We start from the raw sequence: 26,436 nt of genomic DNA, 5'->3' as shown, positions 1-26,436 counted from the left end.
GGGAACTATTGGGTTTCTCTTTATAATATTGTAAGGTGACCTGACTCTGTGAGGCGCTTTGAGGTAATGTATGTTATGATTTGCACTGCTGATGCTGATAGTAATAATGCTGGAACTGAGAGCGTGGCAGGGAGCGTGTGCTTGTGTGTCTGTGCATTTGTGTTTATAGTGTTAAAAAAAAAAACATTTAATAAGTTGCCTCCCATGAAAGAAGCACCCAATACGCAGCAAGATGCATCATCTCTTCAGATTTTAATTAAAACCAGCAAGCACTTAAGAGGTTTCATCTTTCTATATCACATTTTCTAGCTGCAGTGCGTGCATCCGTATGTCTTCAACATAGTGATACAAATTAATCCACAGCATGCAATTTCAACATTTCTTTAAGCTGCTGAAATTTTAGTGACTTTCAGCTCATTGCGTTGGTCTCATGACCGGCAGCTTTAATGCTTCAATTCAGTCTCACTGCTCCATCAGTTTCCAGAAGCATCAGGCAGCTGAAAAGGCTCCACTGGATTCTACCTGCCCAGTGACGGACATAATTACTCTTCAGTTACAGCGCCCACGTCCGGACAATTTGCATATGTATGAGCAGAGAGCAAAGCTTTGTCAAAACGGGAGCAGAGAGCGTCTGAGACATCAAAACAAAATCATGACCTATCAAACTATCAAATGCCCCATTTATTTCTTTCCATGTCACATTTTTTAATAAGTCAAAAAGTATCTAAATTCATTAAACTTGTTCCTGCGATATCACCTGAAATATCACATTTGACGGACAGACTGATGGATGAACACAGATCCATTAAAAAAGGAGGAAGATGAAGGGAGAGAGAGAGAGAGAACGTAAGCGTTGCGTAATTGAGGTGGAAAACTCATCAGACGGTATCTAATGCTATTTTTGAACGACGAGGATTCATCGGCATCTCTGCCGGTCTGTGTCTCTCGTTGATAACTTCCAGGCTTGATAATCTGACGGAAAGTCAGCTATTCCCTCTAGTGTCTTCAGTCAGGCAGAGCAGCAGGATAATTGACTGATAGAGATTAACCAAGGACTCATTAAGTCATCGTTTGGGCTCCTTGGCCCTCCCACAGCAAGTAATGAAGATGTATGGGAGGTTGTTACACCATGGGAAACAGTTGCTGGTGATTTGTTATTAAAAAAGAAAAACACATATCTATACACACACACACACACACACACACACACACACACACACACACACACATTCATAGAGATCATTTTTTTTCTTACCTGCAGTTTGACCTTTACTGCGTCAATGCTCATAACTTTATTCTGAAAGACATAAGAAAAAAAACAAACTGTGAACATCACTGAGAATCTGCAGACACTGAAAGCAAGGCAACAGACACTTGACACAAGTGAGTAAAAACAGCTATTTAAAACAGAGCAGATGCATTAAAACAATGTTTTCAGGCCCTGCTGAAGGGAAGTGATCTTTTCTAAAAGGAAATAGAGTTTAGAAAGTAAATCCTGTGGCGTACGGCAACACTGATGTATTATGGTTGGTTTTTTGTGACCACAGTTGGCACAATAAGGGCTTGGTCTCTGCCGCGAGGATCTCTTTTATCAATGTGATGTTGTCAGCACACTGTAATATCTATGGGTTTATGGCAATGTACACACACACACACACACACACACATTCACACACACACACACACACACACCTTTTGTTATGATGAAGGCCTTTGTTTCAGGGTGTTGCATCATTTACCAACACCGTGGCTGCCAGGCAGTTTAGCATAGTGCGCACACGCACACACACAAACACGCACACACACACTCTCTCTCTCTCTCCAATACCTCCGAGATATCTTTTGGAGGAAAGTAATTGATTGGAGGCATCTTTTCAAATGGATAACCAAGTTGATGCTCAGCAGCTGCAGCAGCTCCTGTATGTTTTCCAACTATTCCACTAGATAGAGAGCAGATCTAACTTTGTCATCTATCATTACTGAGGATGTGATAATACTGGCAAACCTGATGGATGAGCACACCGCCTTGGTCAGGGCCCAGTGGGAATATCAGCAACTCTATCTAATGGGTTTCACAGGGATTTAGGTAGAAAGATGCCTAAAGGAGGCGGGTTTCCAACCGGTGCACGTGAAAAAATTGGTATGTAACTACATGTATTGCTATCCTACTGTGAAATGAGTTAAAATACAACACACATCTCTGTCCACCAAATGCTTGCTGGGATGCTACTGCTGTGTCTGTGCCTCGATGATGATCCCCTGGGTACTTTATACATTTCCTCCATCCTGACAGCCATCCAGTACCTGCCTCTTAGGACAGAGGGGTGGTAGGTAGGTGGTAAGGCTCCCTTTCTGCATGCAAATGTAGAACGGGAGCACACGCTCTAATGTTCCTTTGTTGATGAGACCACAGAATTTGGTATTCAGTTACGTGCTTTGAGGTCTCTGTGGGGCGAAAGATGAAGACCTCGGAGGAGCTCTCCGACTGCATAAGCAGATTCAGTAGTTTGTGGTGCAGAGGAAGACGACGGCTTTAAGAACTGGGAGAAGAGAGGAACGTTCTGAAATCTGACCATTAAAGCTAAAAATTGACCATTTGCTAAATTCTTCCCCTGCACAGCAATTGTCAAATCATAGCTTAGCTTAGTATCCAGGACTAGGCGTGGCAGCCCTGTCAAGCTTTGGACTTTTCCACACAAACCAAAATCTGTTTGCGATCAAGGACCCATTGTTTAAAAAAATGCATATACGCATTGAGAGAACAGAAAACAGGTGCAGCAACAGAACTGAAGAACCAATTACACCTGAGCATTGACAATCTATAATAAGAACAGTTTTCAGGGCAGTTTTTCTATCTGTAGTTTTAACATGTACAACAGAAAAGGCACATTTTAAATTCTGCACAGTGCATGGTATCCACACCCTGTCGGACAACTATTGTGCGTGCTTAAAAATATTTCTGCATGTATGTCCTTCTCTACAGACCCATTAATGTTGATAAAAACACTTTTTGCAGATCTTGTGCTTAAGCTGCAATATTCACATACCCTGAGACTGAGCCGAGGGTACAATATGTACAGCCTGGGGACAGAAACTGTGGTGAAATGGTTTTGCATTTTCTCTCAGGTAAGGAGTGTTAACATGCTGACCATGAGTTCAGTCACTGTTCTATCGACCTGTAGATTTAAGGGGTAGCAGGAGATGAAAACAGCAACCAATGCTTTTACTTTCAGTAAAGCTGAGAAGAAACCAGCACAAAAAGAATAACTAATATGATATAGGTTTGGGTGGCTTTGGGTGGTTTTAATACCATTAAACCCCAAATGTTCCTGCAGTATATGGTATTACCAGCTGATTAAAAATCACATTGTAGGGCTTTGAGGGAGCCACCAATAGCTGCTGTACAGTTTCCTGCCACTAGCTGACTGTGATTTTGATTTATGTTCCATTAAAGTTTTTAACAGATTTTTACAGTGGGCCAGTGGACCGTCACAACATCCATAAAGTTTTTACCGTCCCTGTCCGTCCTTTCACTGTGTGCCTGTCATTCAGGGTGCGCAGAGACTTGTCCCTCTGAGGAAAAGCTGTGACATAACATTCGATTATGATCGCTTCTACATTTATATACCTTATAAACGTTGAAATACCTAGTCTTTTTTAACTGGTTATTTATTTGACAAATTTCATTGTTTACAAAAACTTCTATCACTTTCATAGCATCTTTCATCAACAAACACATCAACAGACACCGTTTCTATTTTCAAATACACCAGGATACCATATTACTGTCTAACCCTAATACCAAAAGAAGAAAATGTGAGTTCAGTGTGTCCAGAGGTGATGGATGGTCAGAGAACTGCACCAAAATCCTTGATTAAGACAGGACTGAGTCAAGGAAAGGAGCCGGCAGCAGAAAACTTCTTATCTGTTGCCCCAGTCTTAACAGCAGAGAAACTGTAATTACGATTGTTTTTCACTGGCAGATGAAAAAACCTTTTCATTCAGGCAGCACATCCAGACTCTCAAACACAACAGTGGGCAGGTTGCCAGGTCAGACAACAACAAGAACTCCAAAATAACGAAAGTGTAACCCTGAAAACCTACCTGAAACAACAGACCCATAAGTAAGCTTTGAGCAGTTAGCTGAGTAGTGAACCAATGTCTAGGTTGATGGAGGTAAAGGCTGTGCTGTGTGACCAGTGGATGAACTTAATTACAACACAATGTATTTAGAATACTTCAGCATCCATACAAGAAAACAAATACCCCAATCAGTGCACTGCGTGTACCATTACTGAATGTGAAGGGGGGGACTTGCTTTCTCCCTCCAATAGTAAGTCAGTACTGCGTAATTTGACCAATGACAACAGAATAAACTTGACAGACACATAAATCAACCAAATAACTTCTAACAACCTTAATTTTGTGAACCGGAAAGCAGAAGGAAAATAATATTATAATTAAATAAAAAAAATTAATTAAATTTTTTAAATAACATTAGGAAACTCTGGGTTACAAAAGGCAGCTGCTGCATATAAAAGGAGTGAGCAAAATTTCATGTAATTAAACAGAATTCACCAGGTTGAAATTGATTAAGGTATGAAATGGAAAAATAAATGGTTGGAGAAACCCTACAGGTAGCCAGTTCTACAAGTGGCTCAGCACAGTGTATTTAAATCCCAACAACAGAGAAATCCTTATTTGTTTGATCACTGTACTTCATGCTGCATCACCTGCACCAAAAGTTAATTTGCTGTAGATCCACAGGCGATGTTGGTAGCATTGAAGCCCATTCACCAACAACATACCTTGCCTCATTCTTAATGCATTTCATCCATATTGCATGGGGATATTGTAAGGTATAGTTACTTTACCTTACAAATGGGGAGCATGTGACATCTCTCGAGCCTCATTCTGACTGCATTATAAACTGGAAAGAATAACTGCTCGCAGGCAGCCACTGGAAACAAACAGTGAGGTTTGCCGTGCAGAACAGTTTACACCGACAGAAACTTGGGAGAAGTTGTTGGAGGGTTACAGATTTTAACCTTAATTAGTGATCTAACAAGCGCTAAAGGTTTGCTCACTGATTCATGAAGAGTAGCACACTGAGATGTACATGTATATTTTGCCCAAGAAGGAAGGAACCAACGAGACTGTTATCTGAAGGACAGAATCAGTTATTCCAGCAAGTGTCCCAGATGATATACGTTTATGTTCCAGTGATAAAGCCCTCTAGCGATCACACTAATTAGCAATAGGAGAAAGTCAGTTGACAAAAAACAGTAAACATTGGTTAATTTCAATTATGACTACACTCTTAATCAGGTTTGTATTATAGTAACCATGACATCAGAGTTAACCCATTTTAACCCAAACTTTAATAATCTTTAATAAATCAACTCTACAAAACTCAACTTGTGGTGTCCCCCAGGGATCCATCCTTGGCCCCCCTCTCCTAATTCCAAAAAGACAAGAGCACATTAGACCTGTTTAAGCCTCCCTTCACTGGATACCAGTTATTTTATCGAATTTATTTCAAGATTGTACTAATCTTGTTTAAAGCACTTCATGGCTTGGCCCCGAGCTATGTTGCTGAATTGCTATACAGCCCAACCCAGAACACATCCTCAGATCTACCGGCAGGGCTCTTCTGGCTGTTCCTAAGACTTAAGGCTCAAGACTAGGCAGGCCACTGCTTTTATACCCTTTCCAAGGAGGGTCAGGGCATTAAAAGAACAATTAAATTCAGTATTTTCTTTATTTTTTTCTTCTAAAATTAAACATAACAATTATTTTGTTAAAACTGCACCAAAGGCAATATGTTTGGCATTATGCATAATCGACCAGGAGGAAGCTGAGCTTGAATAAAACACATTAGGTAGGATTTTGCAGGTGCAGCCATTCCAAATCCATTTGCTACTGCACTTCGTCTCAGCCTCTGAGTGGAACACTCTATTCAGCTGTCCAAGAGCAGATGTTTCAGGGCTTTCAACCATTACAAGAAACCAGTAATGCCTATTTGGAGTCACTAGAGCTTTGTCGCAATATGCAGTTTATTTGCTTCTTTTATGCAACACAGAGTGACTGTGTTAATGGCTGATGGGTGCAGCACTAACAGGGATTGAAGCTGGGGTGATACAGTGACACACAGTGTTACCAATGTTTTACTTTACACTGGAGTAAAGATGTTAGCAGCACTGTGTGTAGGCTGGCTGTTTACGTAACTGTGAGTCCACAACACCCTCCTGCAGAATGCTTCAGTTTTGATGTGAAATCTATCAACTATCAGTGGTGAGCAGATGGAAATATGTGAAGCAGCTTCTACTGAATAATTAAAAAATTAAAGAAGATTCTAACAGTCGCACTGAAAATAAATTAGGCTGAATACGCTTCTCTATTTTGGATCAAGCCTATCATATGATCAATATGTGTTGCCTTTAAACCATCTTTTAGATCCTGTTTATTATAAGCATCACTTAAATTAAATTGAACTGAATTGAATTTGCAAATAACACCAGTCATTAGCACCTCTTTTTAACGCCACCTTTCTCCAGCTCCATTATACTGTCTCACTGAGCGTCTTAGTCACTATTATTCAAAAAGATCATTGATTAATCTTGAACTATCAAATAGAATATGACTAAGAGTCAGTCTACGGCCATGCTCGCAGCTCTGTGAGGCCGTACCTAAGGTAAAGCAGTTCTTTAAGAATGTGAACATGTTAATATGCTCACAACCCTGCTCCAGTCTCATACGTATCCTCTGTGTTGCTGACCTAGTAAAATGATAGAAACTGTGTGACTCACACAAGGAGGCACATGAGAATCACACACCTGTACACATGTAGACACAAACCCCCGCATGCAGTCAAAACAAAGACTTTGTCCCACCTCTGGAATTATTACAGTGAGTGCTTTTGAAAAATAAATCAACAGTCTTGGCAAGATCTGTAGAGAAGTTTCTAAGATCCTATTTTGATCCTGTAAATCCAGATTTCATTGCTGTTAGCACATAAACACATGAGTGTGAAGTGTGCTGCAAACATCCTCGATGTTAAGGTGTTGGTTCTCTATTTAAGGTGGAATTACATCTTTACTTGCAAAAAAAGTCACTCACTTAAATCTTAAACCTTAACCAAATACTAATTATAATCCAAATCACCGTTCAAGATGAACTAATCCTAAACCCAAGGTCTGAATCTAAATTTACCAGTCAAGTTGCAGTTTACATCCATGTTGTGAGGTCACAGTGACTTTGACCTTTGACCAACAAATTCTAATCAGTTCATCCTTGAGTCCAAGTAATCATTCCACATTAACAAGAATGAGACAGACGGGCTGAAGGACAACCTAAAAACATAATGGCTCCGGTCACGGCAGGGACCAGTGCAGTGGCATAAAAAGTAAAGAATGGGTGAATCAACACCCCTGAAAAAAATTAAAACTCAAAACTGAAGATGTAAAGCTCCAAATGGAAGTATGATACACACACACTTTCTTACATATAAGCGATAATCTGCATGTAATGATTTTTCAATAGCCCCAGGCACCGATTCTGTTTCATCTCCCCTCATCTTCTCTCCTTTCCCCATTCTTCTTCTCATTGACCGCCCGACCTCTTCGCTTACTCTCTCTCTCTCCTTCTCCCCCTTCTCTTGTTTCGATTCCCTTATATTGTGATGAGGTCCGCCAGAGCTGCTCAATAACCAGAGTGATGGAAGAGCAGTGGAAAGAAGGAAGTCAGAGAGTGAAAAAGATTTTGAATAATTTAAAAAGGTGAAATAAGAGTTTACTGTGTGTGATTATGAGAAGTCTTTCTTTTTCTCTCTGCGTACAGTGGTACAGAGGTCACAGCAAATTCTCCCTTCAGATTTCTGCTTCTTTTCTTCTCAACAGTTTTATGAAGCAAACAGCCATCTGTTAAACTAGAAAACTACAGTCTCTCAGGGTCATTTTTTGGAAGAACATTCGCATTACTCAGATGATAACAAGCTCTCCAGTCAGAAAGAAAAACACAGTGTTGAACGAGGGCTCAAGGATGACTGTAGTCCTGCCTAGAGACACCTTGAACCAAATCCAAATCAGATTACACTGATGTGGGTCAAAGCAAGCCAGCTCACTAAAGATTTTAGCTTGTTGTGGAGTGGCCTCGATGTATTGATTTTTTTTAACTGTGCTGAAGCCTCGAAGGCAAAGTTCTCCCACATGCAGGCAGCTGCTTTGTGTTCTGCACACCCCAAATGACAGGCATCCTGAGAGGGCCAGTAAGGAGACAGACAGGGACAAAAACTTTATGGATTTTCTTGATGGTCCACCAGCCCACCGATGTGCCCAGTCCAACTATGAGTCACAATAATCAATTTTGCATTATACACAATATATGTAGCTTGTTTTTAGAGTGATTCAGGATTTCCATACACATCAATTTACCAAACCTGTTTAAACTTTGGTAGAAAAATGTATGTTCAGGTAGGATCCCTTTGCTAATGTTAAGAAGCTGATTGAGAAAATAGGCTTTTAAGTTTGTGCTTACAAGATGATCATAATGGACTTCCGTACTGGAACTCAAGCAACATTTTGACTGCGTGACTTTTACTTGTATTGCGACTTTAACTGAAGTAAAGGGTATGAATGCACCTTCCACCATAAGTTATAGGTGGCTGTGATATGACAGCTACAGCCAATCACATTCACTTATTTCATCTTAAAAGCAGGCTGCCAGATAAGAATCCTGATGAAACTTTTCCTAAGAGGAAACTTCTTGTTTGGCATGTGCCAAGTTGGGAGCATTTACAGGAGCCCAAATATTAAATTTGATCTGCTGCATGCAGGCGGGCAGCAAAAAGCATGACATTGGTACCAAGATTACAGGAAGCCACATTACTGTGCCTCTCCTCCAAATCTGGTGTGTCATGAGTCACCAAAATACAAAACTGGGGAGGTGAAGAAAACTAAGTTTTGCACTGTGTATAGTGTATAATGCAGACTGCAGGCCGGTAGATAAGCCAAACATTTTCAGCCATTGTCTTGTTTGCCTTTGGTTATAATTTCTCAAAATGGTTGTGGCAAATATGTCAACTTTGTAGTCCACGCCAGCATTTGGGGGGAAATAATGAGAAACATTCGAAATTGTTGGAGTTGTTTTGTTTTTTTTTTTAAATAAAATATCATCTTTCTGAATTGGTGTGCCCACTTTCCCTTTGGTGCTTCATCCCTAAAATTTTACGAAGGGGGTTCAATAAGGAGTCGTTGGATTCAGTGTTGAAAGTTGCCACAAAAAAAGGTCTTAAGCTATATTTTAAGGTGTGTGTGTTTGCTGATAAGCATGGCAGCGGTAAAGTGGCAGATTTTTGAAATGAGCTTTGGCAGACTGACAATTTTTTAGTTTGCTTTGCAGTGTAGACACCCACACACTGCTGCCCACACACACACACACACACACACAAATATACATACAAACAAAAGTAAAAGAGAAAGAATAACACACACATAATAGACGACAGCAGACAGATATACCAACCAATTATTACAACTCACAGACAAAAACACTTGACAGTCACTAAGACACAAAAGGATAATACACATCGCCACACACCTACTTACACACAATGCACAATGCTGGGCTATTGACAAATGACCCTTAATATTCAACAGCAGCCATAAGAATTAGACAGCTCTCAGCTGTCAATCAACCTGCCAGCCTGACCGGCCCAGACTTTGAATATATATGAATAATCAGGACAGAAAAGAAGAAACTCTGGAAGCCGCTGACAGACTGATCGATAGGAGCATCCTACACATAAACAATAAACTATGCTCTTTTTATCATTTCTATATTCCAAAATTTGTTGTTGATTCATTTTCTGCTGATTAACTTATCAATCATCGAATCCTTTTAGCTCTAATGGTCACCGCGGTGGTTGTAAAGCATCAGCCTTTACGCAGCTGTGTAGACAGCTGTGTTGATTCAAACTGAAACATATTTGTTTGGCCAGATGTGCACAAGATGGATGAAAGCCAAATGATTAAAAAGGGACCTGAAATGTATCTGGTGAATGTGAAAGCTGTAGAAATGTCAGTAAAAATCCCTCTTTGCACAGGAAAAACTTGTACAGTTTCCATTTGTTTTCTCTCTCGTCCAGGTGAGTTTGGCTAACTCCTGCCCGACCATCTTTTCAACTTTCTTGCTCTATCTGACTTCATTTTAGCAATGTCAGTGCTCTCCAACATCTTAGCAGGTAACTTACAATGTCATTACAGCTAATAACAATGGGTTGTCCAAAAACCCTGAACCCCGAAAATAACAAAAATAAGACCAGAGTTATCATCCATGTTAATTTACTATAATTTTCAAGGTTTTACTGTAATGAGGAAGATCAAGACGAGCAGGTCAGAATGAGGGTTCTGTCTGGGTTAGGACTTTAACACTGACCTGCCAAACAAGATATTTAGAGTGGGAAAACAGCCAGGTGCTTCTCTGGCAGGAGCCGACACAAACAAAACTATTAGCATTTAGCTTTCAGCTCCTGCTAGTTTTCTCCCTGGCTTCTACTTCACTATCGGGAAGTAAACAATGAAACATCCGCCAAACTCTATCAAAAAGCTTCTACAACAAACAAACACACACACACACACACACACACACACACACATATGCATATTTACATGCATTACCTACGCATGTCTCAACAACACTGTCTAATAAGTGCTGACTTAATGACAGCTAATTATTTCAGTTTGCTGGCTCTTCAGGTTTTCAGGAGGAAAGAAGGGCTCAGGTAAAGAGAATAGAGAGAAAACACAGAGTGGCTCTGCAAGAGATGAACACAGAAACTACTGTAGGCACTCACTTGACAATGACAGATGTGGTCTATCGCGAGTTACTGAAATCAAAAGTTCAGAAATAAAAAAAAAAAAGTAATTTCCTCTTTCTGGCCCTGGGTTCAAATAAAGCACTGTAGCATGAACACACATTTTGCCCCTCTGTCAAGGAAACTTGTCCTTTAAAAGAAATATAGTTTAATGAAGGACCTGCAGTATTTCACTGAGAGGAAAACAACAAATCAATGAATCCCTGGTCTCTCACACACTGTAATCAGCATTCAATGCCACGCTAATTTTAATTGGGAGCAGATCTGCCATAAAGAGGCTTTGTTCTCTTAACGACCTCTCTGTCACATCAATGTTCATAAAATTATAATGTTACTGCATCTTTATGTTCCGTCAGTTCTTCAGATTTAAAACCAAATTTCACTCATGACTTGAATAGACAACAAAGCAAAATGTACCACTGTAGGCAAGTACGATATATACTGTGTCTCAAATCGGATACCTCAGTCAGTACACTCACATGGTCGTAGTTGGTTGCACCTGTTCTTTTCCTGCTCAAAGTATCTGCTGTGTAAAATGAAAGGAATGTGAATTGATCAAATGTGTTTGTTTGTTTCTTCTGTTTTTGTTTTTTTTTTTGCTCTTGTAATTGATCAGACTCACAGTAAGTGATTAAATTCTCATACACCTTTATTGCGTTCTCCCAGGGCCGTTACTCTTCAGTGTATCTACACTTCCACACAGACACATTCCTCCACATGCGTCTTAAATGAGCTCCTCAAACAGAAGGAGCAGCCTTGCCATGTTAGCTCAGCAGTCTGGAGGAAATGGACATTTGCTTTTGATAAAAAAAAGCCAACAGCCAATTTATTTAGAGTCGATAACAAAAGACTTTCTGACCAAAGGCAGCACATGAGTGTTAGAGGGATTTAAACACATGTATATTTGTTTTCTGGTTTATCATTAACAGCAAGATTGTGTATAGTGTTACAAAAGGAGTTGAAGGAGTTTTTCGTTGTGCTTTTTCATTCTGATCACCTGTCAATCAAACATTCTGGCTGGTACTGGGATGCTTTTCCTTTCTCTGTTGGATTGAGTTTGAGTCTGGCTCTCCTTTCTTTTTCTCTTTAACCACAGTAACTGGTGACTGCTCATGTTAACCATTAACTTCTTCCCATCAGCACGCATCATCATCCCATGTGAGAGGATTTTAAGCCGTGAAAGAGGTGAGGTTGCATGATGGGAAATGTCGGTCGGTCGGTCGCTAAGACCGGACTAAAGCATCTCAACAGATATTGGATGATTGCCTTGAAAAAGAAGTTTCCTCATGACTTCGATCATCCTCTGATTTTTCTTGCAGCGAAACAAATCTGTTGGATAAGATTGGCAACGATATTCATGTTCGCCAAAGGATGAATTGTAATAACTTTGTTGACTCTTTAGGTCAAAATAATAATTTGCCCAGTAATTTTGTTTATGACCAAAAACCTGCAGAAGTGACGATGTTTCTATCAACCTCACCTGTACTTTGTGTTTAGTGCTAATCACTGCAATTTATGCTAACATACTAACATGTTAAACTAAGATGATGACCATGGTAAACATTCTGTGTCACTTGTGAGCGTGTTGTCATGCTGAAGTTAGCACTTAGCTTGAAGCCATTATATTCTTCTTCCTGGCGAGTTTTAAATGCACTAAGTCCCTTTTGACAAACGTATCAGCCAGATGAATGAAATGTTCAGAGCTGCTACTCTGGCTGTAGACTCTTACTCTCGCTCCAAGGTTAAACCTACTGAACACACTGAACAGACTATAGAATAATAAAATACATAATAAACTGTGAAGGTTTAATGTCAGAGAACAATTTAAAATGAAAACTAAGACATTTATGTACCAAGTTTGTATTTTTGGCTGAGTTAAAGAGACCAAGTGTCTCTCTTATCAGCTGTCTGTTGTACAGATGAAGAGAACTGAGGGCTGATCCAATAGGGTGCAAACATAGGCCGTATATCAATAAAACGTAGCCTCGGTGACGTCACCCATAGGTTTCTGAAGAGCGGGTTTTGAAGCTCTGAGTGGGCTGCTCCGCGATAGCCATCTTGGCAGTGCCTGACTCCGCTTAACTCTCAGCTAATCCAAATATGGGCAGAGGTGGGGCGTGTGAGGAGCCAAGACTTCCTTTATAAAATTTAAACGGGTGCTTTATATAAAAATCCACCCACTTCACGTTTGCCATGAAGGAGGAATTTAGCTTTAGAGACAGAAACCGTTTTATAAACCTGTTTATATCTGGCAGTCTATGGGGATTGTCTTACTTTTAGATCCAGCCTCAAGTGGACGTTTGAGGAACTGCAGCTGTCTGCACTTTAGTGTTTGTTCGTTTTTCATCCCGAGGTTTCCGTCTATGTTGGTCTATACTCCCGTGACATTAACACCTATTTACCTATTCCAGGTAAAGGCACATAGAGAATTGTTATACCGCAGCATCTACGTGCAAAACCTCATCTCTTCTACCCCTCCTCCTCCTCCTCCTCCTCTCCCCTCCACTCATGTTGCAGTGGTTTGGCACAGAATGGCTCACACCCTGTATCTGGCAATAAGACCAGTTAATCCTGGATTTGTCACCCTCTGTGACTCTCTTTGTCTCCCACTTCCTCTTCTTCTTCTCTTTCACCATTTATTCTTTCCTGTATCTGCCTTTTTACTTTTCTTATTATTAGAAAAAGAAAAAAAAAAAAGGACCCCACGCCCAGCTTCCCTTTCAGAACTTCATCTTCCCAGCTCAGGCTCTTTCCTTCCTCCCTCTCCCACCCTCCTCTGATTCTCGTTCCCTCGTGCTGCGCTCTGGCCTGACCTCTGTGATTTCTGTGAAGGTCCATCTGTCGATCAAGTCTTAAAATATTTAACCTTGTGTTTCTTTTCACACATCAAACTCCTGAGACGAGACCATCCCCTTACCCTCTCCTTCATCCATCTCTTCCCATATTACAATCCATGTGTTACCCCCCCCCCCCGGTAGACCGGTATAGCTGTGCCTAAAGCCTAATATGAGATATGTCTCTCCATCTGTCTCTGCAAAGTCTGGCTTGAGGTTTGGATAGCCAGGGACCCGTGGGAGCTTTCTGTCTCTTTCCTTTCCCTCCTTTATCTCATCACAAATCTCAGTGAAGATTTTAGATTTGGGGGCAGCCAACCACAGTGAGTCTGACTTGTCCACTTTAAAGCTCTGGTCTGTTCCACTTGTCTTCTCTCTTTCCATCTCGGGAGAAAGCTTTAACATTCCCCTTAACCTGTTCTTTTGCACAAGCTCCCAGTGGAAGTCGTTCACTGGCGCAGTAAAAGAAACCGATTTATATCATGATATTCCATCCATGCTAATTTAAAAGAGGCACAGTTGTGTTTACAATGATTATGGTAATCAAAAGTAAGAAAGCTTTGTTTTGCATGTTTTTCTTTCTCACTTGCAACAGCCGTCACACATGCAGAAACGTGATCCCTAGAGGAGCTTTTGTTTGCCATGATTACAGACACATTACCATCTTTTGTATGATTACACTCTTCCTCATGTTATCCACTTTGATCCACCACTTCATTCAAGCTATGACTACAGCACTCATTCTAGGAAGCGAGACCTCGTTCTCTTGGCGCTGTTTTCATCAGACGACCATCTTGGATTGAAATGTGTCCCAGTCGGCGCAGCCTGTGTAACTTCGACAAAGCTACAATGGAACGGTGAGAACAAATAAACCACCAAATCTGATCGAAATGATTCATAATACCTGCATGAACAAAGAAGTGTATTTTACTGAGACTCTATTTCAGCACGTTTACACGGATGATGCATGAAACTATTTGACCAGGTGACTATGGTCCGAATGAATCATTATGTCAGTGAATTAACCATTACATAACTGACAGCCACTTGTTGTCATTATATAAATATTGATTAGTGCAACTTTAAATTTACAGCGTACGTGGACAAACATACAGTTGTTCAAAAATGTACTGAACTCACCCTCAAGGAATTTATCTAGGATGTTTTTCTCGACCATAAAGTGCCTACTGCTTCTGTCTGGGCGTCAGGATGAACTCAACAGAACCCTTCATTTTAAGGGTGCAGCATGTAATGCCCCAATAAACCATTCAATCCTTGCCCAGACAAGATAGTATTATCCAAACAATAGGCTTGAAATCCTATTATGGTCCGTGGCATTCTCCCAATAAGTCCTACTGGGCTTTAAAACTCCTGCTTAAGCTCAAGAGTTATCTCTCTGCATTTAAAATGACACAGTGAGCGAACTCTTACTTAAGTATTCTAGCAGCACAGTGTGATAATATGGCATTTTGCTGAGGCTTTGATTGTCAAGTAAAGAAAGTAGGGGCTGACAGCTTGATGAACAGTCGCCAGGTAGGTTTACATGGAGCCTAATATTCCAATTCTAATCAGATTAAAAGCCTAAAGAGAATAGAAACGCTCCGTATAATCACCTCGACCAGAATAAACACGTCTAAACTGATTGAAATTTCAAATCGGCTGCAGAGGGGGAAGTTTAAGCCTTTTCATAAAACAATCAAAAACATTTTAAACCTGATTCATTTCTGACTGCGTTCTTTCTGCACATGGCGTCTGACTTGACGTAGATCAAACGGCGGCTTCCAAGCTGAACTCCTCCGCTGGGGAGTTTGTTTTTAGCACATGAGCAGATGATAGATATCCATAAGGGAGCTGATCAAACACACGCCAAAGAGATAAGATAGACGACGCCGTCGAGGAAGACGAAGGCATAATGTATTCACCACTTTTGTGCATGTCACACAGCTGTTCCAAGTTAACGCGTTGACACATGTAAACACCAGACTGTGTTAAATAACATCCCGTGCAAACAGTTGATGCAGAGTCTTCAGTTAGAATGAAAAACAACGCGCGCGTGTCACGAGATTTGACGAAGACGAGGGAATTTTCTGGAGGGTTTGCCGTTTTTCTAGATTGCGGTCCTCCTTATTTGGCTCGTACGTGTAGGAGGTAATGTGTTTGCGATAATCAAAAGCCGCAGAGTAATTTTGTTTTCACATCTTGGTAGTTGTTGCCTTAATTCATCTTCTCTCTGCCCTTATTTTCTTGGAAACCACAGTTTGATTATTGTGATTACTGAGTGGAGCTGGCCTTTTGTCATTGCACTTCAGAGTCTGAGAGAGGAGAGAGGGGAAGGGAGGGAAAGGGAAACAAAGATAGATAGAGCTTAAAAGGAAACGTGTGTGTGTGTGTGTGTGTGTGTGTGTGTGTGTGTGTGTGTGTTTGGCAGGCTGGAGGGGGTATACAGAAGAAAATTAGTTGACTGAAGGGAAGATAGGACAGATGAAAGGACAGAAGATGGAAACAGAGTCTTGGGCATCAGAAAATCTTTATTCTGTACGTGCAGTCATGCAGTTCATCGCATTCTTGCTTACTTGTGTGCATATATAGCATGTGGGTATGTGTCTATGTGGCTGTGTGTGTGTGTTTCAGTGAGGGTAAGGCACTGCCACCCCCCACCCCTCCATCCCGCCATCCCTCCATTCCTCCATCCCTCCACTCTGCTGCTCATGCTTCACTCTCCAGGGTCAGCAGTGAGAGGCAGTGGTACGCTGTGATAAAGGAGTAGCCAGAATAGAATTACACTTTCAACACACACGAGCATTCACGCTTTGTGTTATACGGCTACTTCTGCTTGTGCATGTTTCCTGAATTCAGTACAGTATTGTGTATTTCAAAACACACAGGGTCCACCTGGAGTTCATGGGTTGGAAATGGGTTTCTTTTAAATAGCACATGTTTAGCACTGTTTGGGTTTTGGATGGAGCTCATCAGGGAACCTTCTGAGGACATCTCACAATAGTTTGAAACTCAAACAAACACCTGGAGCTTTCACTTCAGTGTGTCTTGTTTTGTCCTTGGTTGCTAATCCTGGACGACATTACAGCCTGGGTATACTAAAAAGTTTTATTTTAACTTGTGTTATAATATATAAAAACAGCCAGAGGATGACTGAAAGATTTACACACAACACATCTGAGTGCACAGCTAACTATTTTTGGTATTGTGGAGTTGGATAATACAATTGGAATACATTTCACATTATTGATAAGACTGTTATTCCAGTATTGATATACAGGAAAAGTAGGTCAAGCCCCAAAAGAATAGCTTAAAAATAAATAAATAAATACTCAACTGATGTTCAGTGCAATGGAGTGTGTGAAGAGTTATAATTCAGCCACAGGAATTATAACTCCGACCTAACACAAGACACTGCTGTTTGTTTTCCATGTCCTACAGCAGGTTTCTTTTTTTTTTTATCATGAGCATGTTTTTTCCCTGAACATTTATTTTTTGTTTGTGTAACCTAATCTACCCATAACCATAGAGATGTCACATCATAAAATGGATCTATTTTTTCTCACAGTGATTTGCAACGGTTTTGGGAGGCACGGATAAACAATGTGTTCTTGTTGATAGTGTTGCCAGATTAGCAATAATACGTGTTGTTCTGGAGGGCAAACCATGGATAATATCATTTCACTTTGGAGGATTTGTTGCAGAGAAAAACTTTCACACAAAACGTCAAAGACTTTTTTCATTTTATAATTAAAATTTGCTGAAAAACATTAATTAATTTGGACAGGATTTAGCATAATGGTAACACAATATGGATACAGTATCATATCAGTATGATTCCACTAAAGTCAATTAGGACTGAAATTAATGATTACTTTCATTATTGTAATTTCATTAATCTAATATTAAGCTGCAAAATGTTTGATTTCAGTTTTCTATTATCTAGATGATTAATTGATTATCAAAATATGTGATTTATTTTCTGCTGACTGATAAAAATAAATTAATCATCTAATTGTTTCAGCACATAATAAAATCAAATTATTGTGCTATTTTTTTTTTTTTTTTTTTTTTTTAACTACTGCGTCTGAACTGAAAACAAAATTCAGATTAAACTGGCCTTTTTTTCTGATTGGATTTACAAAAAGTACATTTCCATGGTGACAAGTTGGATAAGAAACGCTGTAGTTCTGGTTGTGGTTCAACTGTTTAGTATTCAAGAACGATGTTTATTCAGCACTGCCCTGTAGAAGGCAGAATAAAGAGAACAAAGGTCATTTTTAACAGTGGTGGTTAGTTAACGCTGTAGGTTGTTCTGAAATTAACGTTCAATAACACCAGGGCCTTGACTTTTGGGATGGTGCTACAGGCACAGAGAACAGAGCCAGTGGTTTTCAGAGAGTTGCGTGTTGCTTTAGCCTTGAAATAGCTACAACACAGAGTAAACTATTTTCAGCCGTGTTGATGTGCTTGTCACAGCTTTCAGCTCCACTCCTTATTGTTCCCTTTGTACCTTTACTTTTCCTGTGTCCTTGACTTCCACTCATTCATAGTAGCCTAGTTTTGAAAATTCACTTGTTTTTGTTGCCATGTGAGATCTGTACATCGTTGTTTATATGGGCTCAATGTAAAGTTACACAAAATTTGATTTCTGCGCTGTGGGAGTCGGGTTCAGTGATGACATGGATACTGTTGTAGAATACCAAACCCAGGATTACAGACATGAAGAATGTCTTATTACAGAAGGTGAGAGAGGAAGAGGGAATAATGTTGAAATGTCTCGTTGTCTTGTCATCCTTCCACCATTGGTGTTCTCCACTTTGTAATCAATGTCAACTACTCTTCAAACAGTCTGTGAGAGGCTATTTCCTGTTACCTGATCCATTTATTTTAGGATCAAAGCCTTGAAGGAACGTCCTCTCGGGATGTGGAGGACTTAAAAGGCAATAAGAAATGAATTATCTTGGTCAGAAACAGCTTAAAATTCAATCAAAAACTGAAACTGGAATAAAGTCATGAAGAAGAAGTCAGTTTTCAACAGAATGCTGCAACAATGCAGTGATTCAACCAGCTGTTTACTCAGTTTATGAAAACAGACACAAAAGCTGGAGTGAACACACAGAGTGAAGATCTTTCTGTTCATAAATGTCAACGATTACTTCAGCAAAAAGAAAAAGGTACACAGAGTTATGGGCGTGAACACACACACAGTAGATCCTAACAAGAGCAGTTGGAACACACTAACTCTGTGGTGCTATGTCATCGGTGGAAACTACGGTGGCCCTGAGAGCTCAACGCACTGCAACTTAAGAAAACACATGCAAAAGACACAAAGGCGCTTCATCAATCTGACGACACATGCACTTCAAGTTAACCTGGACTTCATGGTGTATAACCGTGCTAACTGTACACAACAAAGATGGCAACAGCTGTAGCTTCAGAATGCTTAAAAGACAGTAACATTAAAACGCATGAGACTTCACTTTTGTAAAGTAGAATAAAATGACTCATTTCTGTTGACTAAAATAATAATTAAGTGACTCAAATGTGGTTAAAATTAACATAAAACAAAAAAGTGACTCGCTTAGTAATAGTGCAGCACAGAGACTGTAAACCAGACATTAATATTGTTGTTTCCATAATGGATCGTGTATACCTGTGTTTGTGTGTGGGTACTTCAGTATCACCTTCACATTAAAAAAAGAAACACAACCACGCTGCCATCTTCAGCAGAGCTTGCCCTCAGCCGTGATTTGTGAATCGCATTGTTATGGGATTAGAGTTGATTCATTAAGGTTGGGACATACAGGCAGGGAGGGGAATACATTATCACCACTGAAGACACCGAGCAGGAACATTAATTGATCACCTAGGTAACAGCTTGCCCTTCCACCACTTTCAAGATAAGGGTAAATTATGAGGTGGGCTGATCTATATGACCAGAGAAGGGCGGGAGTGAGTACAGCTTCTTCTCACTCGCAAGTTGTATTACATACTGCATTTCAGGGATGCAGAGAGAAAACGTTGTCCTTTGATGATACAGCATACCTGATTTTAAAGCCTGAAACATCCCCTTCTGCAGGTCTATGAATATGCATGATTGTCGTGTGCAGATGCTCGCTTACGGGTCTGCCGGTGTGTTCAGCGTAGTTCAAACATGCTGTGTGCACTCTCTGGGGTTAGTCGGGGTAATGGATTCTAAAAAAATCTTAATTTAGAAGAAGAAAAAAGCACTGAAAGTTCCCTAAAGGTTCCATGCTCCATTAGCCACCGAGAAAAATGGCTATGTGAATGAGATGTTCTGTGACTCTCGTGATTGTTTGTGGACTGTGATGAACTCCCCAGACAGTTTTTCTCTCAGCCTTGAATACATACAGAGGCAAAATGGATGAATAATTTGTCTCTCTTATGGGTGATTGGGATATTTTCAATTCATAACTAAGGCTGAAAACATGGTTACATTTTTACATTAAAAAAAAATCTTGCCTTGAGCAGCAATAACAGAAAGAAACTTTCCTAACAAATGCTGCAAAATACTGATCTAACTTGTGCCCCTGAATGCAGCACTGACTATTTAAACCTTGATTTGCCTTGTAACATGCAGAAGCTTTAAATAGGTTTGTAGTGAAAGTATCTGGACTGAACAGAGACTGTCCTCATGTACAAAAAAAAAAAAAACAAGCCCTCAGGTCGTTTGTGCCGCAGGTTAATATGACCCATAGTTACGCTTTGTTGCTAGGCGACATCTAGTGGCTGTAGTCGTTATGACAGGAGCGAAGGGAAAAGTGTGGCGACGTCAGGAGGAGGCTGTGGTGGACGGATGGGTCAACGAAACACAGGAGAACGGTGTGTTCGATTCCCACGTGAAACCAGCAGTTTATGTTGTTTCTTTTATCCACGGGCGTTCAACAAAGTTAACCGCGTTGTTATTATTGTAACCATGACAACAGAGATCGTCTGATGTGGAGGAAGTACTTATTTTAACCCGAATCACCTTCTTTTCTTGAACCTACCCAAGAAGTTTTAGTGTAAACCTAACCAAGCCACGACCGTTACTATAGTAACCACTGTGACGATCGGTACAGTCGTGTTTTTTCGTAGTAACCATGACAACTGAGGTCCGGTACGCAAGAGGGCTATTTCGGGGTCTATTTCAAGAGACACTCTGGTATCACGGGGCTGGGAAAAAACGACCTACATGGTTGTTCAGGCTGGAGGAGGCTGAGTCGGAGGATTGATGCTTTTTTAAGTTTAATTTGCTTGTTGTTGTTGTTGCTGCATGTTAGTGTAATGTGTCTGTGTGTGTCTATTGTAATATTACCTTTTATTTCTGAGTGACTATGCTTTGCAGAAAAAGCCTAGTTATACATTATATGTGAAATTATCTTCCCTCCCATTTAAAAGATAATTGAACTTGTTCCCTATGAACAGACTTTAGGGATTTGTTTGTTTTGGAGGAAAATATGATACAATTTGCTCCTCATGTTCCCAAAAGCCTCGGTAACCCTCTCTCAAATATTCTGGGACATCTTGAAGTCTGTGTAGATCATTTGCTGAAGCCAAATGAAAGGACTCTAGTGTGACGCTGCGCAACAACTTGAGAGGAGACGAACCCAGATGGAGAGAACAGAAGTTGAACACAGCTGTGTTTTCTTTGCGATTTCTCCTAACTGTGACAAATTACAGATAGAGACTAATTCTGTCCTCACACAGTTTGAAACGAAGGGAGTTTGTTAACCTGTTTCTCTCCATCCATTGCAGTAAATCACTCGCACAAACAAAACTAATTCCCCAAACAGAAACAGCATCTGTCGTGTTTGAGCTGACAAAGAGTCGGATAATACTGACACACTCACGCTGCTGTTTTTAAATGACAAAGCGATTCTTCTGATTTATTTTCCCTCACGACCTCCTTAATATAAAACTTCTAATTATAAATCTCACCTTTAATCAATCATAGACGGCACAAATATAAACTTAGAAACTCAAAAGGGGCGTGACAGACTTCCAGTCACCAGTTTGGAGGCCTGGACTGTCAGAGAAACGGTGAGTGGGTAAAAGTGAATGGCTGCGGTGCACCTGAGCAAGGCATCGTACTGCCGACTGCTCCGGTTCAGCTGCTCAGCAGAAGACTGTGAAAGTGTGTAATTGAATCGGGCAGCTATCAGATGTGTAATTATGTAACTCTATAGAGAGGAAACGGGATGACTCTCATAACGACATGTCATCTTTCACTGAGTGTCAACTTCAGTTTCAACTCAGGGAACTGATGTTTTAACAGAGCAGAACAGCAGAGTGTGAAGGTTGGGCTGGTAGATGGATGTAGTATCGTTCTTCAACACCGGTGGTGATATAATGACATAACTTCTATTATCAAACTTATTAACACGGTCTTTCCCTAAGGAAACCAAAACAGAACCATTTATTACCATAGTAATGTCAGTATTCTCCTTCAGCTTGATGTTAGTTTAGTCACTTTTAGTGTAGTTTAAAGCTGCACTAATGAACCTTTTGAAATTATCAATGAATGACATAATATGCAGACACTTGGGCATCAAAGCAAAGGAGGCCAATAGACTGAATAAAGTCATTAAGAACTATGACAATTCAATTTCCCTCCAGAGATTAATAAAACTATCTATCTATCTATCAATAAAACTAGTGGAGAATTTGCAGCTGCAGAGTCAGATATTTCTCTCAGGAGTTAGTGAAAACAGTGGCAAAATAAAACTATTATATATTGGAGTTACATGCATCAGGTGCCCAGAAACACAACTGTAAATGGATGCCGATGTTGCTCCACATCAGATGAATGTGTAAACAGGCAGAGCCCTATAAACGCAAATGTCCTTGACTGAGTGACTGACTGAGCGAGTGATGGAGCTGCGAGATCAAGTCACATCATTGATCAGCCGAATGCTACCGCTGCAAACAAGTCTCCTAGTAAGAATGTGACCGATTCCCATGTTGCAGCCACTGCGTTTTATTTGTGAAGAAGATATTTACCCTTTAATCATCGTTCCTCTTCTCATTGATCATTAAACTCCTCCCCAAGTTGTTACAACCTTTATATTTTAAGCAACATTACTGAGGATGTGTCCTTTGTGTCCTAAAAGCCTGATATTGCCCATTCTGTCATCATGTTGTATAATTAGCTTCTCATTGAAAGAAATCAGTCCTGCACGTGAAGCCTCGTGTGGAGTACAGATCAACACTTTAACCCCGACTTGCTCCAGCGGAGCCGTTCGGCGGCCTTCAGCAGAAGACTGTGATTGAACTGGAACGCTTCCAAATCTGAGCGCGCCGAGCTGCGAGAACGCGAAGCAAAGCTTTTCTTTAAACCAACCTGCCCCCGCCTGAATGAATACTGTCTATAAACCCATCTGTTAATTTGTCACCACATGCCGATTTTGGTCACGGCTTCCTCTGTGGCTGCAATAACCACAACCAAAACATTCCCCCGTCCCCAGCTGATGACCTCAGTCACCTCTGAAGCTCGAGAAAAAAAAATAAAAGCCTGAAAGCCATCTGGCAGCCTAACGAGCTGAATCTGGTAGAAGCAGTTTCCACAAATTCATTTGCCTTGCTGTGTTGTCACGGTTACTGGTCCATAACAACAGTCTCCTGGGAACCCAACAAGCACATGAGTAGTTGTGTGATGCAAACGAACGCACCTGATTCTGTGGGTGTTTCAAGTTTAAGACCCTCATGAACACAGTTTAAGACTGTGCAGTTTTGGCGGGCTTCACCTGAGCACTAAATGCTGCGGCCTTGAGGTCGATCACGTAGAACATGCACTTACCAGAATTAATAGAAAACCATTTTAACTTATTACTTCCTTTCATTTTAATGCGAGGAGACGGCACATCAGCCCAAACACAATATCACAACACACAAGCTGGGAATGCTCCAATAAATTCTGACCAGGCTGCCCAGTTTGCATTAGTGGTTATTGGCTCCATATTGGTTTCATTTTGTAGTTTTGTTACAGTGTGAATAAAAATCTCTCCTCAAAACAACTGCAACTTTATTAACGATAACTTCATAATCCAATAAATTTTTAAGACCTTTCAAAATCATAATTAAGACATTAAAAAGCCTAAAATTCAGGACTTTTTAAGGACCCACAGAGACCCTGTACGTCTGTCACCAGGTCTTCAGGTCCTCTGGGCCACTTCACTTTGGGGTCGTGTTATACAACAAGAGTAATTTACCGACTCAAAGAAGGAGAAGCAAAGTAAATGTAAATGAAACCCTTCAGCAGAGAGGATTAGGAATGAAGGGGAGAGAAGTAGAAATGATAGGTTACGTAAGACTGCAGAAAATGTGACTTTGACTTTGTACTGTTCCCGGTGTTGTTGTCGTCCCGTGGCGGCTTATTAGCATGAGTGTGTTTCATCATTTTGCTTATTCATGAATACGGAAACGCATCTGCATATGGCTTATTTTCAGCCGACGCTGCAGGAGAAGAGCAGATCATGTGGCGTAGAACCGACGGGAAGCTTCTGACAGTAATGACCCGCTCTGTAACTCGTTTGTTTATTTGGTGGTCGAGTTTGGCTTGATTGTCAATTTAACTTATTGTCCTGTTTGTTATGGTTTGTGCAATGGTTTGAGGTTTTTATTGTTTGTTAAAATGAGCAAAAAAATCAACATGAAGAAAAATAAAATGAACAATTCTCCAACTTTGTCTTATACGTAATCTTCTTAAGCAGGTTGCATACACTCCATTCAGATTTTAAGATTTTTCTTCTGTTAAAAATTTTAATATGTCACAATAAATCCAAGTTGAAGCTCCAGACAAGATTCTGTGAGCTGCTAAGTTTATCTGTCCACTAAGATTAAAACCAATATGTTCATTAAATGAACCTGCTGAGATGTGACGATGAGATCATGAAGATAGAATAAAAAATAAAAAAGATACGAATCGCGCCTTAAAGTCACGATTTTCACAATAAAATCCGAGCAGAAACAGGATGTACATGTTGAGTCAGATCGTGGGTTTGTGATTTTACCCAAAAAGATTGTCATATAACGGAAATACAGCACAACAAGTAAGTTCATTTAAATAATGTTCAGGTGGCGTGTCGAACCCACAGCGCTGGTGAGAGTCTACACGCTGTCAGTGAGTGTTGTGAGTGAATCCAGGTTAAAATCAGCTCATCGAGCGCTGAACACGATACAACACATACACACATAATCAAACATGGATGTACGGTGAGGCCCTTCAGATATGAATGACTCATCCTGCTAAACAATTAGGAGTTGATGACTGTATGTGTGTGAATACGAGTGTGAATCAGTGTCTGAAAAATGTGTGTGTGTGTGTGTGTGTGTGTGTGTGTGTCGGCACATGCATAATGCAGACTATACCTTTCAGCCGTTTCACATTGTGGACAGAAAATTGCCTTTGGTGTACCTGTAGAGTGTTACTATGACAACCAGTGTTGTCCAGTGCGGTTACCAGTGTATTTCGAAGCCGACAGTCAAGCATAAAGAGCATGTTTTGTTTGGTGAGATTTGCCTGCATCATGAACATAGCCACAGACGTTCCTCGGGGGCAGATGAGGCGTCCCAGGATCGATGGACGGCGTCTGGGAGCCTGAAGCGCCGCAGAGAGGCTGTAACCGTCATCAGTCTTATAATCCGTCGATCAGGATACTGACACAGCACATTCAAAAAGTGGTCTTGCATTAAATGCACAGACAAACAGGCAGCTGGAGAAACAAGGGGCAAGAGTGCACGTACTAAAGATACCATTGGTAAAAAATTAAATTAACTGTTTTAATTAGAGAGACCACGGCCAGGAGAAGCAGCTACTATCTCACGCCCGCAGGATGGCCAGCTCTAAAAATGAACCCCCCCCCCGCTGTGTAAATCTCACAAGCTTGACGTTCAGTGCAACGTATTAGTCTTGAATATACACTGACAATCTTCCGGGGGCCAGCAGCCCAGACAGCTCAAGGAGGTGTGGGGAGCAGTGTGGATGGCGACGACAACAACAACAACAACAACAGGCGTCGGAAGTGGTTTCTCCAGTGTCCTTTCACTCCTTCCACCATAGTGTTTTTTGCCTGATGAGCCTGATCCCCAAACAGTGACAAGAGACAAAAGTGAAGTTTGTCCCGTCATTTACACACTGCTCTCCTGTTGTTGTTGAATGTTCTCCGTTCGCCTTCAGTGAAGAGAATAAATATATTAGAAATGACTTCTCCAGGTCTCTGTGACTCTTCCCACCATCTTCCTTCACCACCAACTCTGAAAGCTTTAGCTCCATTTGCTCTGGAGTTTCGTGCCATAAAGCAATCCAGCAGATTAAATCTAACCTCGTGACTGACAAAGTACAACGCACAATAGAGGTGCGCTTTATTCAAGCGATCAATCAATCAAACTTTATTAGTATAGCACTTTTCATAGAGGTTGGTTCAGTCTGGAGTGTGGAAAAATGAAAAAGACAAATCAAATAAGAAAGCCTGACAATGAGATACAATAAAATAGTTCAAATATTGCCTCTCGAACGGAAGAGGATAAAGTGATTTCTCCAGCGTCATTTCACTCCTCTCACCGCGGACCATCACTACTAGCGCCAGTTGTTCTCGGGTACAGCAGCTCCCTCCCGTTCAGCTGTTACGTCATGAATATAATGCAATGAATGGATTTGTAACTTTACTCATGATCTAATCAACAGGTTGCAACTTTAACTAATCGTTCATGTGATGTGCTCTTTCTCAG

General features: G+C 40.6%; 1 protein-coding gene across 1 annotated transcript in view; it reads right to left on the bottom strand.

The window, feature by feature from the left end:
• Nucleotides 1-26,436, bottom strand: part of LOC130162420 (ras-related protein Rab-26) — a 67,811-nt gene that overhangs the window by 33,187 nt on the left and 8,188 nt on the right. Inside the window, exon 3 of the mRNA XM_056366153.1 lies at nt 1,256-1,297. Within this exon, the coding sequence (XP_056222128.1) occupies nt 1,256-1,297 (42 nt within the window). The remainder of the gene's footprint in view (nt 1-1,255; nt 1,298-26,436) is intronic.

The sequence above is a fragment of the Seriola aureovittata genome, chromosome 21 (assembly GCF_021018895.1).
Source record: "Seriola aureovittata isolate HTS-2021-v1 ecotype China chromosome 21, ASM2101889v1, whole genome shotgun sequence".
In the NCBI taxonomy this organism is placed as follows: Eukaryota; Metazoa; Chordata; class Actinopteri; order Carangiformes; family Carangidae; genus Seriola; species Seriola aureovittata.
The sequence above is the reverse complement of the archived record's forward strand: the minus strand, read 5'-3'. Positions and strand labels throughout refer to the sequence as shown.